Consider the following 17,014-nt stretch of genomic DNA (forward strand, 5'->3'; position numbering starts at 1 on the left):
AGTTACATATTCAGGACCATCTGCCCAATTACTAAATCACTGAAACACTCCATGCCTGCACATTTACTTCCAAATTTCAACCTCAAAGATGCATTATTTGTTTATCAAATAAAAAAATTTCTCTTAATTTTCGATGTGTGTTTGCTAAAGTATGAATTGTTTACCAACGAAGAGTGATATCGTATGGTCCCTCGTTGAGAACATGGACAATTACAGTGTCTCCTTCAGTCACATTTATGGTTGGTCCAGGGAAAAGTCCATTCGTCGTGACAATCACTTGCTCTTTGCAAAAGCGTTTGATGATCGTGTTCTGAATCTGAAATACATGAAATTGCCATAACATAAACATTCGTCTTAGATTCATAATGTGATATTTTGACAATTAAATTATTAAATTTTAACAATTTTTTTTATAATTTAAGGTGACATTTTTTATTTGATTTTGAAATACAAAATAATGAAAAAATAAAAATAAAATATTTAAAAAATAACGTCTTAAATTGTAAGAGAAAAATGTTGAAATTTAAATGTTAAAAAATCATTTTGATACAAAGTTATAAGTTCCACAATGAAACTAAAGGCATGTATAGATCTTTTGAATATTTTATGCCTCTATCAAATATGAGAAAAGTTTACTCTGAAAGTTTGTTCAACAATGGCTGCTGAAGCCAGGGAAGAAGCTAGAAGAGCAAGAGCACATGCAAGCCAAAACGCCAATAACTTCATGTTTAAGAAGAGAAATCAGAAGACAATGAGAGTATCTATAAAAATGTGTCAAAACAATAAATACCACACATGGATTTTGATGATGCGCGTAAGGTATAAGAAATGTGGTATATTATGCATGTTTGAAATGTGTGTATACATGAATGCTGTGCGTTGACTTTTAAGCATACGATCCTATAGTATTAAATCATCAATTTAATCAAATTATGAATGAAGACAATATATATATATATATATATATATATATATATATATATATATATATTTACATTTTTATTTTTTTTATTATTTAAGATTCTTTTTTAAAATTATCCATCTTTTATCAAATTTGTCATCTTGTTCTTTTTTCTTTTTCTTTTTGAACTTTTCATTATGAGAATCTTAATTTTTTTTAATTTTTAATATGTCTTCTTCTTTTTTTCTTTAAATTTAGAATAATGGAAATCTTGTCATATCGTCTTTCGATCAAACATATTATATAGGGGTTGAATTGACTATTTTCTTCTTCATAATCAGTCATTGATGTCATTGATTTTGTTTGATTACTTGTTCAAATTTCTTCATACTCGTTGCTATTGCTAATTCTTCTATTAAAAGTCGATATATATATATATATATATATATATATATATATATATATATATATATATATATATATATATATATATATTAATTATATACACACACGGTGATATGCTCTACATTACCACGCAATTACTTCTTCAATTGAAACTAGTTCTCAGGCCATGCAAGTTTATTATATCATAAAATCGAATCAAAGCCAACCCAGTGTGCTTTATTGACGTACACATATCTCCAAGTGCATTAAATAGCAAAGTAAAGGCCACATATTATGATATATAAAACATGCATTAATTGAATATAAGTGAAAAATGTATGTAATAAATTCTCACCGAGAGTTTGAAGAGTTGATGAGAGTAGTTAGCCAAACTATTGAAGCAATAAGGATGAGAAAACAAACAACCACCAACAGATTTAACCATAACTTAACTCACTTGCCTCGAAACGTGAGTGAAAAGAGGAAGGGAGAAAAAGTGAGAGTGTGTGAGAGAGAAAAAGACTTTTACTTTTAATTAATAAGTTATATTTATTGATTTTTTTTAAAAATTTTATATATTATATTTTTATTTTAAAATGAAAGCTGATATATCTATAAATTACTCTTTTAATTTTTGTATTAATAAATTAATTAATTCATTTAAATTTCATTGATAAAAATAATTTTAATTATACAAAAACATTTATTCCAAATTTTCTTTCTTCTGGTATATAATTTGTTTCACCATTACTTATTGATATTTTATTATTCTTTTAATTTTTGTTTTAATTAATTAATTCATCCATTTCAATTTTATTGATAAAATAATTTTAATTATAGAAAAATATTTATTTTAAATCTTTTTTCTTTTATAGTGTAGAACTTTTATCACCATTAATTATTCATAGTTTATTATTCTTTTAATAACTTTTTAATTAATTAATTAATTCATTTAAATTTTACTGATAATAATAATTTTAATTATAAAAAAACATTTATCCCATATTTTGTTTTTTTATAGTATAAAATTTTTGTTAATATTAATTATTGATATTTAATTACTCCTTTAATTTTAGTGATAATTAATTAATTATTTAATTTAAATTTATTAATAAAAGTAATTTTAATTATAGGAAAATATGTATTTCAATTTTTTTTCTTTTATATTATAAGATTTTTCTCACCAATAATTATTGATATTTTATTACTCTTGTAATTTTTGTGTTAATTAATTAATATATTTATTTAAATTTTAGTGATAAAAATAATTTTAATTATAAAAAAAATATTTATTCTAAATTTCCTTTCTTTTATGGTGTAAGATTTTTTCCATCATTAATTATTGATATTTGATTACTTTTTTTAATTTGAGTTAATTAATTACTTAATTCATTTATAGCAAAAATTGTATTCCATTTATTTAAATTTTAATTAATTCATTCAATCAGAATTAATTATTGATTTAAGATTATAGAAAAACATAACATTTGCAAAACTAAATAATAATAATAATAAAATTTTAATGATGTGGGAAAAGAGAAACTAAGCCGCATGCTAACCCAATACAAAGATTCATTACATAAAAAATCCTAATTATTTTTACTTCTCTCCAAACCTTGATTCAGATGTTTATTTCACCTTTTCGTGAGCTCTTTCCTTCATGAGTGTCGTTACCGAATCTTGTGACCATGCTTATCGTCACGCCTTCGTCGTTCGTTATCGACAACATCAAACATTAGGGAAGCCCCTCAGTCACCTTGCGAATGCCCAGTTTACCTCTTCTTCCACAACGCGAGAGCTTCTTCTTCTTGTGGATCTCGCCTCCTCCACCAATGCCTCTATGATGTGATCGGAAGCATCGTCAGGTGGCCACGCTGTTGTCTTCCTCACCCTTGTGCAAATGTTTGTTCCCCAATTTGTTTCTCTCTCCGGCAAACATCAGCCACGTCGTTGATGTCTTCTCTATTCTCCGTTTGATGAATCTCTTAGTGCTTTATTTTTTGTATGTGTTTTGTTTCTGTATAGTAATGAAGATTAATGAATGGAGATAATTTAATGTGTGGTTGGTGATTTTTGGTTGAGGGGATGGATTTGTGATGGTTTGGGCAGGTGAATGGTGTTGGGGATGACTCTTTGTATATATATATTTTTTCTGATTAATAGGTTGTTATTTGGACATGATTTGTGTGGATGTTTTTGTTTTTTTTTTTTTCTAATACATGCGGGTGTTGGAACTAAATAGTGGTAATGGAAACTCTTTGTTGAAGTTCATTTTGTAATTTTGAATCACTACAAAAAATTATATATATAACGACGTCTTTAATATGGAAATTATTTGAAACCGTAGTTTTTTGTGATAAAATTTATTAATGATATTGAATGAACTTTATGTTTATTTTTGTTTAATTTTCTCACGAGTTCTAGTATGAAAATAGGATTGACAGATTTAAAGCACTTACAAGAATAAAAATATATTTGAATTTGAAGCAAATAAATAATCACCACCGAAGTAAATATTATTCATAAATTTTCTGTCAATCTATAAATGCTAGAAGGATGAATACATCGCTAAATGTACCTAATGGACTTTTACCAACAACTTTTGTTTGTCGGTAATCCATTGAAAAATGCTATTACTAATTGATTTTTACAATTATCGATGAATATAGGTCATTAGTAAATCGAGTTTGTTTTTTTTTTTAATATAAATAATATGTAAATTTAACATTTATATATTGTTGGTAAAAAAAGTAAAGATAAAAATATTAATTTCATCTGAATATCAAAAGAAGCCAAGGCAAAGGGATGATAAGAATATACTATCTCAATTGCATATGATGACTAATTACATAAAGAGGGTCACAATTTAAAAAGAAAAAGGTATGCTAAAATGAAAACTTGAAAGGATAATTTAAGCAAAAAGGACAAAATAAAGAAAGAAAAGAAATGGGGAATCATGTTGAGACCATCAAATTTTGTCATAGAGTTAATCTTTTAAAAATAAAGCAGTCGGGATTTGAAATAATGTGTGACTATCTTTTTTTATCCATAAAAGTAAAAAATATCTCTCGCTACCCCATTGAGCCAAAAAATAATATTTTTTTTTTCAAACAATGTTCACTACAAGAAAATTCCTCATTAACAACCAATTTTAGTGACCAAAAGTTGTTAGTTAATGACCAATTTAGATACCAATTTACAAAATAAAAAATTATTGGTTATAAAATTAGTCACTATTATGAATAAAAATTTATAATTGGTGGTTAAATTGGCCACTAATTAATTCAAAACTAATTTAGAAATAAATTCCTTTGATATCAAAAACTTTGGTAGCTAATATTTAGTGACTAACTTTCTTTGGTAGTTAAATTATAGAAATCAATTTAGAGACCAATTATAATTTTTTATCCATAATTGTAATTAATTTTGTTGGTAGTCACTGTAGTGACTAATTTATATACAAATTTACAAAATAAAAAATTATTAGTTATAGAAATAGTCATTGTTATAAATAAAAAATTATAATTGGTTACTAAAATGAGTTGTTAATGAAACATTTTCTTGTAGTGAATTATTATTGCAAAAGTTAACTTAAAGTGGACACCAAAAAGCACCTAGTAGTCTAAATCAAAGGTAATTTTTTTAGTGCAAATTAAGGCCTAATTATTTTTAGTACTAATATTTAACTATTAAATTAATTATAAAATTATGTTTAAAAAAAGGCCAAAAATATTAGTACTAATATACCTCTATTAAATTAATTATAAGTTTATGTTTGAAAATAATTTTTAATTAATTTTTTATTAGTGTCTACTACATTTTATTAGTATTAAAAATGATATTTAATGAGTCAAAACTTTTTTCCAATAAATTATAAATTTTTTTAGGAAAATAAAAGATTAGTTATCTTTATTTTCTTATAATCAATTTTTATTCTATTTTCTTGTTTGATTTTTCTATGACTTCAATTTTGATTATATTTTATTCTTTTATTTTTATGTGAATGTAATTTTGATTATATTTTCTTTTTTATCTACATGTGACTTCAATTTTAATATTAATTTTTTATTTCATCTCTACGTGACTTCAATTTTGATTCTCCTTTCTTCTTTTATCTCTATGTGACTTTAATTTTGATTTTATTTTCTTCTTTTATCTCTTTGTGACTTCTCATCTACTAATTTCACTTTTTTCCCCTCATTGCTTTCTTCTATTTTAGAATTATTCTTTTGAAGGTTTTGAAAGATTTCATTCCTTAAATCTTATACAACTGTGCGTACCAATATTTTTATTCTCATGGTTAATATGTTTTTCTTTTTATCTGTGTTGATGTTGTTTTTATTCTATTTATTAAATTTTTATTAGTATTATAAATAAGAAATGTGTTTCTTTTGTATGGTTTTGTTTAGAGATTAGGGTTTAGTGTTCTAGTTGAGAAACAATAATTTTTTTTAAATTATTTTTTATTAATGATTAATCTCAAAATAAACTTTGCATGTTTATGAAACATTTGAGACTTGAGAAATATGAAGTGACTCGAGACTTCAAGATACTACAAGTTCACGATCGAGTTTACTCTCTTGACAACTGGAACCATGTTTTATTGTCTTAACTCATTCTTTTTATATACTTATTTTTAGTAGTATTTTATATATTATAATTTTTTTTATTTCATATAAAATTATATAGATATGTCAACTAGAAAATTTGAATAAGACTATTAGAAAATCCAAAAGAAGGAAAAAGTTGAAGCTTTAATTGCATCACAAAAAGACATTGAATACATTTATAAACATAGATAAGAAATATGAATTAGAAAATACAATTAGGTGTTCTTTGAATGAACAAGATAATAATAATAATAATAATAATAATAATAATAATAATAATATAGATATATGTGAAATCAACAATAGAGGAAGAAAAATAGTTAATGATGAATATAAGTTTGATTCTCAAACTCATGATAACGATTAAAAATATATAAAAAAATTACACATATTAGTCTTGTTATATATTAAAAAAATGTTAAATGAAATTAATTTTGATAATTTAATAAATAATTTTATCTAAAAAAAACTCGAAAAACTTGAACAAATTTTTGTCAGATACCTTCGTTTGCTTAAAAGTCTTTCACATTCAAATTGGCTCTTCTTTCATATATTCAAAATTCCACCTTCTCCATCTATTGTTGGATTATGTATTCAATATATGTCTCTGTCCCCCATATTTTACAACACATCTTACTGGTAATTTTATTAAATTCCATTTCTTGTACGCATATTAAATGAATATAATTATTTCTTATTATTTCTTGAAACTTTAGTATTTTCATTTATTGAACTTTGTTTTCCCCTCATTCATTTGCATCCTATTTTTATAATCTCTCTTTTCCTTTTCCTCACGCTGCTACTTTTTCATTTTGCAACCAATTGTAACTAAATCCTTTCAAGAAATGTAAAAGGCTTCATGGGTATATTTGTGAACTGGTGTGAGGTTTAGGCAAAGTGGTAGAAGAAGAAAGCATGAAAGAGAAACTTTGAGAATGAATTTATTACATAAGGTATTAATACAAAGGTTTATATATAGTAATACATGAATAACAGAAATATACAGACGTAACAGACTGCAATATATATATATATATATATATATATATATATATATATATATATATATATATATATATATATATCCCTAACAACTAGGTTTCCATTCTTACCTCTACAGGAAAATAGACATTTAATGTTAGTTAACAAAGTAAAAGTTTATACTATCCAGTCAATAACATCAGATTTGTTTCGCACATGCAATAATCGACTATAAAATTGTCGATGCTAACTTTTTATTAATTTTTAATTAAGACAGTTTAGCGTCAACTAAGGTATTACTAAATAAAATTTATTTTAAATATTAATTTAATTTGTGTTAGTTTAGCTGATGCTGCTAATAATGATTTATAAAAAAAAAATGTAGTAGATTAAGGAGATGAAAAAAAAGAGTATAGATGAAAGAGAAAAGTATTCACAAAGAAGATGAGTGAAGATAAGTGTGAATGAAGAAAATGATTGTGAATGAAAACGAGAAAGAAACCGTAATTTACTTTCTCGCTTTATTAATGCAAGAAAATGTATATAGAGAGCGAGAAAGAAAACTGTGAATAAAGAGACTTTTTGTCTTTAAATCCAAGACTTTAAATTAAAAGTAAATTACGGTCTCTATTCACCATCGTAAAAGCTACAAATTTATAACATATAAATGAATGTCGATTTATTAACTTAAAAAAATATAAATATTAACATAAAATAAAATTAATGTCAATTATGCTAATGTTAATATAAATATTTTTACTTATTGAAAAAAAGGTAGAAATAAATAGTGTTGCCTTCTGTCTAAGTTGACTATATTAATATTTAACATTTAGTATTGGTTTAGTAGATGCCAATTTAATACTAATACAAATATTTATTTATTAAATAAATTAAAAATAATTAGTGTCAACTTAAAGTTAGTTAAGTCAACTTTATTAGTAACTAAATCATTTAAAAATAATTTTATGTTTTTTAACATTGCTAAGAAAAACTAATCTTTTATATGTATTATTGTCGGTTAAGTTAATTCTAATATAACATTATCATTTAATTAATGTTAATATTTATAAGTTAATTTGGTTGTTTTTGTAGTCTATATTATTGTTGCTAACTCTAATTTCAACTTATTATAAGTGTGATAAAATTGAGAATGAACATAATTTGTATATCGTGGCATGAATTAGGAAAGCTCTTGTTGTAACAAATCTGATATGACAAATAAATACGTTGTGTTGTAATGGTTACAAAATCAAAGCAAACACTAATCTGATAAGGCCATTTTCGCTTTATCCTACCTGTCCCTCTTAATTATCCTTGATTTATCTTTTTAACATAAAACAATAATTTTGTGAAAAATCACTTGTAAAAATTTGTCATTTGTTGAACTATATGTGTTTTTTTTGGTTAGTATTGTAGTTATTAGGATTTTTTTTTTTGAGTTTGTTTTTTTGGGAGGTTTTTGTCTTCCGTTTTAAGTTGATTACTCATGAGGTAAATATATTTGTTTTCTTATTTTTATTTTTTATTCTCTTTCTTTTCTTTTTATTTCTTTTTATATTTTTGTCCTCTTTCAATTTATTTTTTATTTGTTATTACTGATAATATAAAACTTTATATCATGATCATTGTAATATCCCATTTAATTTATAAACACAATTAAAGGAAACGTCCCACATAAGATAGTAAAATCACGCAGTCTTGGAGTTCCCGACATCACTCCTACAAAACCAAGCACACCACGATGCCAACAAAAGCAGGATAACAGTTTTAACTAAGAGTTTACAGTCTAATGGCAACGAATACAGGGGCCATAGCCCTAAAGAAGACATCAAGAAGAGAAGTGTAAGATCCAGTCCCGACGACTAAGCGGTGGAATCACCATTCCTCTGTTGACCACGAGAACTTCGCCCATCTGCTCCCATCAACCAAGTCGATGATCATCGCAAGAAAGAATAGCCACATACAACACAACCATGCAACGAAACGGGTAAGCTAGAGCCAACAACATATGCATCATAAAGTCAAAAGCATTTTCATCATCTCACATCCAAATAATCAACCAAACATGTTATGACCCTCAATCAATACACTACGACTCGACTCGACTCATCCGGAGACGTATAACTTAGTCGGATTCAGCGGATGCATGCACTTGTGGTGGATACCTCTGCTCGAACCTGAGCTGCTCATCCCCGAGCTATGTGTTACAAGTGTTACGATGAATCAAAACTCCCTCACCACAAGGTTAGCCCTTAATGAATTTCAGGCCTCCTGCTACTCTCACCACAGGAGTCAGTCCGCTCTAAATGAGACTAACTGGCCCCTTAGAGTGTCAGGATACAGTCCTTACCTTGAATCCTTACTTAGTTATACAGATGGGGCACCACCATGGACACCCACTAACAAGGCCATGGGATTACGTCCCGACCATTGAAGCACAGCCCTGGGAACCTCACCTAGAGATCCTCAAGGACTTACGCACTGACACAAATCCAGCAAGCATAAAACCACAATAGGAGAATATTAATCATGTCCACATTCCCACGTCCATCTCAACACGATGACACCTCATTTGTATCGCATGTTTAATTCTTACCATTGGTCACCACCCCTTCATGAGTATAGGGCCTCATCTCATAACAATAATGTGTCCCTTTAGTTTCAAACCACTCATTAATTTCTCATGCCAAGACCATACCTAACCCGTCATACGTCATTCATAATTCATACCAAACATACAAAATACTCTATTATACACATGTCCATCATCACACAATCATACTTAACCAAAATAGATCACTCGGGAACCATCAAACATCCAAATCATAGCACAGTCTCGCCCAGCACCTCGCTCAGGCAGAGGAGTCTCGCTCAGGCGAGCTCCCCCTCCGCCTAGGCGAGGGCACAAGAGTAGGAGCATGAGCAACACGGGATCTCGCTTAGGCGAGATCCCTCTCGCCTGGGCGAGTTGCCTGCTCGCTCAAAAGTTGAGCGAGTCGCCTGGGCGACTTTTCCTGCGAACTGGCCAAGGTGAGCCCTTGCTTGTCTCGCCTAGGCGAGATTGGGTCGCCTGGGCGAGATTTACAGATCTCGCCGTTGTTTCACCTGTAACCGCCATGTTTTCCGATCAAATAACACATGCAAAGTACTTCCACACATCAAAACGACAGATTCAACCATGCAATCAACAATCAACCATAAACAGTTCCAAAGGAGGACTCGAAACCAGAACCCTAACTTCCCGTACCTGGAAAAGGCTAACAGTTGGGTTTTTGGGCACGAACAAGAACCACAGCAGCTCCTAGAGCCCGATTCGCAAGTGAGCAGAACAATGGCCAAGCCAAACGTGAATCTGAAGAACGTCGGAACCCTAGCAGAGGTAAAGACGACTGTGGCTCAAGGCAAGGACAAAGCTTTTTTTGAGAATAGTAAGGGACTTTAGGTTTAGGGCAGACCTAAGAACTTATATGTTGGGCCGGCCTTAGGCCCATTTACAAGGGCAGCCCACTAACCTTAGGGCAGAAATAAAAATGGGTTCTTACAATCATTTAAATATTCCTTTTTTGTCTAAAAGACTCATCTTTAGTCTTTACCCTGATTATTGGAAAAAAGGAAAAAAATATCCTAATGGGAGAAGCTTATGGCTTTTTGATAAGGACTGAGCTAAGCAGAAAAGAACAAAACATCAAATGAAAGATATTCTTGCAACACTAATCATAAGACAATACATTAGTTGATTTGTATTAAATTTATCTTATATAAATTATATTTTTCATAACCTCATATCAAATATTTATAACATATATAACTTGCTTTACTTTCTTAAAGTTAATTTAGATTTCGTTTTCACCCAGTCTAAATTTAATGCTACCAAATTTTAAATGAAAAATAATTTATGAACATTTTAATTTTGTCTATATTTATTATATAGTTTTTTTTCTATCTTTCTCATCATATCACATAACCTATAAATTTATCTTTTTTATTATCTTTCTAAATGTATTTTAAGTATTAATACACCTTTTTAGTACCCATGAATCATTATTAGTGTTAAATTTTGTTGACAATAACGTTTTCCATGCAAATAATGGTTTTGCTCCTAATCTATGAAAAATAAGTTTAACGAGATGAGACAAAAATGAAATAAAATCTGAATTACTAATAGGTGAAAGAAAATCTATTATATTTGGTAGAGATGATAGAGAAAGAAAAAAAGATAAGAAAAGAATTAGTGAAAGAAAAACAATATTTCAACTAAAAAAATGAGTATAAAGAAAAAATATTTTATTTAGTATTAATGTTTTTATTAATTATTATTAATATTATTTTATTAATTATTTATTACTGTTATTATAATAAACAAAGTAATAGAGCTAGAAAATATACTATAATATATTACAAAAAATCAATTTACTTGCCTAATCAACTATAAATATGCGTGTGTCAAATTCTTTTCATTGACAAAAATACATTATTAAAAAATATTTAAAACACTCCAATCCATATATTTTAAACCATAATTACTTAACCTTTTCTTTAATATATGATAAATGCTATGCACACACATCTGGCCCGATTAATACTAAATCTGCGCACTCCAACGTATTTACGAGACTCAAGACTCGCCAAGTAACCCACCCTGATTTCAAAAACGTGAAAGTCAAGTTACTCAAATTTCTAAAAGAAAAAAGTTATTTTAACACCTTTTTCAATTTTGACTTCCATTTTACATCAAATTTAATAATAAAATATTTTATTAATGTTATAAAAATAAATATATGTAAAATATTATAATAAAATAATAGTATTGTGAAGTGTTAAATGGTAGTAATAGAAAATTTGTAGTGTCAAACTATCACTGTTCTTTCTAAAACGAATTTCTATTTAATACAATTTCTTTCTTTTTCTTACTTTAAGTATTTTAAATGAATTTAAGAGTTAGCAAATACCTGTTCCTACAATCATTTGGATTAAACTGCCAAATTAAAATATTGCTCTCTAAATGTCATTAGCCTTTATGTCAGCGTTTATTTCCTCTACTGTGATCCAATAATTAACCTACTAATCTTATACATAACACTTCCCATTTTGTTTTACATCTGTTCAAATATCATGTCAATAACTCCGGGTGTTTGTTTCCATCTATATGTATGACAATGTGAACAGTTGCTCTATGATATATATATCTGTCAATATTACTCTGCCTTTTGGTGCCAATAATACTTAATTCACCCACAATGTTTAAGTTTCCTTTAATAGGTATTGAGGTATTTTATTATCTAGTTAGTTATAATGCAACTTTTTGGGTATATACACTAGTTATTTGAGTGGTTTGATTTATTTTACTTCCCTGAATTTCAGATCATCTTATATTTAATTATAAATGCAATAGTTACAAAATTTATATAAACGAACTCTTTTATAATAAATCTGTAATGGCAACCATGCTCAAAAGCAATTATTTAGATTATTGACTTCCGTGGTCGGTTATAACATTATTTCCATTTGAAATTCTTAAAGATTGCTGATACAATTTATTTTTGCTGGCAAGATTCCATTTGGTTTTGCACACTCAACAATATTACATTAACGTAAGATACACTCACATCTCACAACTAGAGAAGGTGAGAGTGTCGAGAATAGTTCAAGTGTGAGTCAAAGTTTTATATTGGATAGAATAGACAACGTTAAACACTATATAAGAATAAAGATACATAACACCATTGTTTTCAAATTTTAGTATAAAACTAGTATCAAATACCTCATATGTATAATACTAATGTCATATATATCTAGAACTACAATCTTTGAATAACCATGAAGATAACCATAACATATGAAACATAACCCAATATCCCAACAGAGAGAGAAACATAACCGAATAACCCAAGAGAGAGAGAGATGGTGTCAAACTTTTTTTATCAAATATTTGTAAGTTCAATCCAGAACTTGGATAACATTTAGGCATATCAGCAGGTGGTGGAGGGACTGAAGTTGAAGGCATTGGTCCGTTCCCAACCTCAAAAGTCATGGCTAGTCCCCACGGCACATGATCTTCCATATGGCAATGCATCAGCCAAACCCCTATAAGTAAATCAACTCATTAGTTTGTCACCATATATAGTCTAGTTCATACACCTACATCTCAACAATGTTACTTTAATATTTACTTGCAGAATATTTATTTTAGTTTAACTTAATTTGAATGTTTATGAATTTCAAACAAAAAGTAACTGAAACAATCAACATAAAGAGACTCAATACCTGGATTGTCTGCGCGGAATCTGATAGCAGCCCATCCTCCCAGAGGCACGCCAACAGTGTTACGTAATTGCGGGTTATTCACATTAAAATTGGCTCTATCTGTGTCGTTGTCAAAATTCCCGAATCCTTGAGCCAAAACGTGAAAGTCATAACCATGAAGGTGCATGGGGTGGTTTTGCCCCAGAAGAAGTGCGGTATTCTGAAACACAATTTCCACAGTTGAATTGAAAGTGAGTTTCTTCGCCTTGGTTGATTTTGGAGCAAACAGAAGGCTCGTATTATAAGCATTGTCCAGATTGGTGAAGTCAAACATAAGTGGAGGTTTGTCAGGGAAATCTGTAGTGTACACTCCACTCACATTATTGTAGAAAGCTTCCAACATAGACATCTTTATACCCGCGGGGATCGCAAACGACTCGTTGTTCATGCTCGCAGAAGTCCTGTGACCCAATTCGCCAGCACACGACTTATTGGAAGCATTCTTGGAATCACACAGTTCTAGGTTAAATCCAATGGTAACCAACATGTGTTCATCAACATCAACCGGCACCGGAACCCAGTGTGGGGCCCCCACCTTGCCCGTCACGTTGCCGTAGAATTTAAAAGTCGTGTCTGTGTCGTCGGCGGGTGTCATAGTTGGCATTATGGGCTCTGATGATGGTGGCGCATTGTCGTAAATAACTGTGCCACGAGCTATGTTCTTGTCGTGGTCATCGAAATTAACAACGTAAGGAGAGGCTACCATGTAGTACGAACCGTTGGGTTGGTTCGCTGTGAATAACACGTCAGCACTCTGACCAGGGGCAATAACGATGATGTCGGTGTAGTAGTCTTCGGTGTATGAGGCATCGACGGCAACAACTGTGAAGTTGTGGTTTGCAATCTTAAAGAAAAGGTCGTAATTGAGTGCAGCGTTGATCATTCGGAGCATGTACGTCTTTCCATGCTTGACTTTCATCTTGAATGTCTCTGAATTATATACAAAAGATCAAATTTGAATTTTTGTTGCACATTTAGAGACTCAAATAATAATTTTGTTGTTTCAAAAATTAAATTTACTTATTGTGTATTTATGTGTGAAATAATCATTTTTAGCTGTAGTTAATGAAGCCAACATACCATCTTCAGTACAGTTGAGAAGACCACTGGTCAAACCATTGATTGTAAAGGCATAAGATGTGTTTGGCCCACCACCAGTAACCTGTGCTTCGGCCGTAATATCCTCAACATTAGAATTATACAAATCTCCTGCATTTAAATTTTAAAAAAAATTAAATATGAACAAAATTACGATATTTTGAAGTATTGCAGAATATAAGATGGTGTATGAGCTAGATTTCCATGGTAGACAGAGAAAAATGTGTTATATAAAGGTAAAAGAAAAATTTCAAAACAAAATAGCAAACTAACAAAGTTCTTATAGCAATCTTGTTAGGATATATATCTAAAAGAAATGAAATTAGTAGGTACCTAATATAATAGGAACTTGTTTGTACGGTTTAGGAAACAGAAATTTGCCCGAACGAGGGTGAATGATGAAAGCACCATGAACAGTTGCGCGTAAATATGTTGCATGAGCATGCCACCATAGTGTTCCTTCTTGTTGTGTTACGTTGAATTTGTATGTGTATTTACTATTTGGAGGAATTGGACACTGAGTTACATATTCAGGACCATCTGCCCAAATACTAAACCGCTGAAACACTCCATGCCTGCACATTTACTTCCAAATTCCAACCTCAGCGATGCATTATTTGTTTATCAAATCAAAAACTTTCTCTTAATTTTCGATGTTTGTTTGCTAAAGTATGAATTGTTTACCAATGAAGAGTGATATCGTATGGTCCCTCGTTGAGAACATGGACAATTACAGTGTCTCCTTCTGTCACATTTATGGTTGGTCCAGGGAAAAGTCCGTTCGCCGTGACAATCACTTGCTCTTGACAAAAGCGTTTGATGGTCGTATTCTGAATCTGAAATACATGAAATTGCAATAATATGAACATTCCTCTACACAAAGTTATACGTTCCAAAGTGAAGCTCAAGACGTGTATTATGTATCTAATATGAGAAGAGCTTACTCTGAAAGTGTGTTCAACAATGGCTGCTGAAGCCAGGGAAGAAGCTAGAAGAGCAAAAGCACATGCAAGCCAAAACTCCAATAGCTTCATGTTTAAGAAGAGAAACTAGAAGACAAATACAAGCTTTTTATCAAATGATAAAACTATTGGTAGTCTTGGTATGAAAAGTGCACTTGCATCACATCACATGCTATATAGCCGGGGAAATTTGTCGTCTTCTATGTTTAAAATCAAATTAAGAGAATCAAAATTACTTTCTCAAATTAAAAACATGGAAACTCATTAGGATTTGTCGTCTTCTATATGCTTATTTAAGTTGACGAGTTTGGTTTCGATATATTCATTCATTGATTCGATTTATAATAAGCAGTCACTTGCTTATTAATTATTAATTATTTTATTTAATGAAAATAACAGGTAGTAATTCAAGATTATCCAAATAATTTCTGAATAAAGAACGAGTAAATGAAACAAATTAAGATAGGACATAGGGAAAACAAATTATTTATCCTTGGAAACAATTATACTTTATTTTGATAGGAAATGAAATTATGATGAATAACTGAGAACCAAAATATTTGTTGAAGTAATTTTGAATGAAATTAGATAAATGATGGTACATATAAAAAAGAATTCCCGTTTGTTCTGTTTATCATTTTACATCTTTAAATTACTATTAATTAACTTATGCTTATCTAATAGACTTGATATTTATTTATTGGAATAGTCCTTTTAAAATGAAGACGGCTCACAAATTTTTATTTCACGACGAAAATATGAAAAATGTGTTCCAATTGTTAAGCAATATATTATTCACTTACAGATCTGCTTCTGGATTCAAAAATGGTTCCATTCGTGTCAGATGCATCTTCAAAATAAAATAAAAAATGGCCAAAACCCTGATTAATTATTTTTTTTATAACTAGTTTTAAACGCGTAGCACGACTTGATATTTATTTTTGTGTATTTTAATGATAGTAAATATATATTATATTAAAAAGAATTTAAAATTTGAAAAAATAAATAATAAACTGTTTTTAAATTTATAATTAAATATTAAATAAAATCATCACAAAAAATATTTATATATCTAGAAAATTAATGTATGTATAAATTAAGTAATAGACTTTATAAAAATATAAATGACAAAGCATGTGCAAGAAATATAGAATATGCATAGATATATAGAATAGTTTGACTAAAACTACAATTTAGTGCATAAAATACTGGTTTAATATATTGATAAAATTCATCTTATTTGTATATCAACAAACTTGTTTAATATGTGTTATTAGGCTTGTCTAGTCGGTATATATCTTTAAAGGTGAGGATATATCTGGTTAAGTTGAATAGAGATCTACAACTTTGGAGTAAGTCTCTAAGATTGAACTTCCATGAGGTTATTAAGTAATCTTGCTACAAGAGGAATCAATGTAAGGTTACTTAGAACTTTATCTTGGATCAATTAATTCTGCATATTTGAATTGGAAGTATTTGAAGGTTGTTGTATTCATTGAATTTATCATAGTTGCTTTTAGACATATAAACTAAATTTAACCTTCACTCCACTCAATCTATATAATTACTACTATTTATATTGCACTCTTTATCAAAATCTAAAAACCCAAAAAAGCAAACTACCAATATACTTGCTAAGTCCTTGTGGATATGAGACTTGTTCATACTACTACGTACCAGTGCACTTGCTTGGAAATGGTTTTTGAGAAACAACCATCATTAGGCTCATTTAATCAATATATAGACAAACTCGTCTAATAAGTGTATAGACATAG

The 17,014-nt window shown here is 29.1% G+C and overlaps 1 protein-coding gene across 1 annotated transcript; it reads right to left on the minus strand.

Moving 5' to 3' along the window:
* Positions 1-36: 36 nt before the first annotated feature.
* On the minus strand, positions 37-15,311 carry LOC114184354 (laccase-7-like). Its single transcript, XM_085673288.1, has 9 exons — positions 15,222-15,311; positions 14,962-15,113; positions 14,611-14,852; positions 14,260-14,388; positions 13,141-14,109; positions 12,725-12,960; positions 637-720; positions 165-316; positions 37-55 (listed from the first exon to the last, which is right to left on the minus strand). The coding sequence occupies exons 1-9, from the start codon at positions 15,309-15,311 to the stop codon at positions 37-39; spliced, it is 2,073 nt and encodes a 690-aa protein (XP_085529414.1).
* Between the last annotated feature and the right edge of the window lie 1,703 nt (positions 15,312-17,014).

This window comes from Vigna unguiculata, chromosome 5 (assembly GCF_037176805.1).
Source record: "Vigna unguiculata cultivar grain cowpea cultivar isolate G323 ecotype 2 chromosome 5, ASM3717680v1, whole genome shotgun sequence".
In the NCBI taxonomy this organism is placed as follows: Eukaryota; Viridiplantae; Streptophyta; class Magnoliopsida; order Fabales; family Fabaceae; genus Vigna; species Vigna unguiculata.

Excerpts from the sequence above, each read along its gene's own strand:
- LOC114184354 (XM_085673288.1), bottom strand. The coding sequence starts at position 15,311 with ATGAAGCTATTGGAGTTTTGGCTTGCATGTGCTTTTGCTCTTCTAGCT. Across the intron at positions 12,961-13,140 it reads ATTCCGCGCAGACAATCCAG|GGGTTTGGCTGATGCATTGC; the intron begins GTATTGAGTCTC and ends ATTTACTTATAG. Across the intron at positions 721-12,724 it reads TCTCTCTGTTGGGATATTGG|TTATTGGCGTTTTGGCTTGC; the intron begins GTTATGTTTCAT and ends TTAAACATGAAG.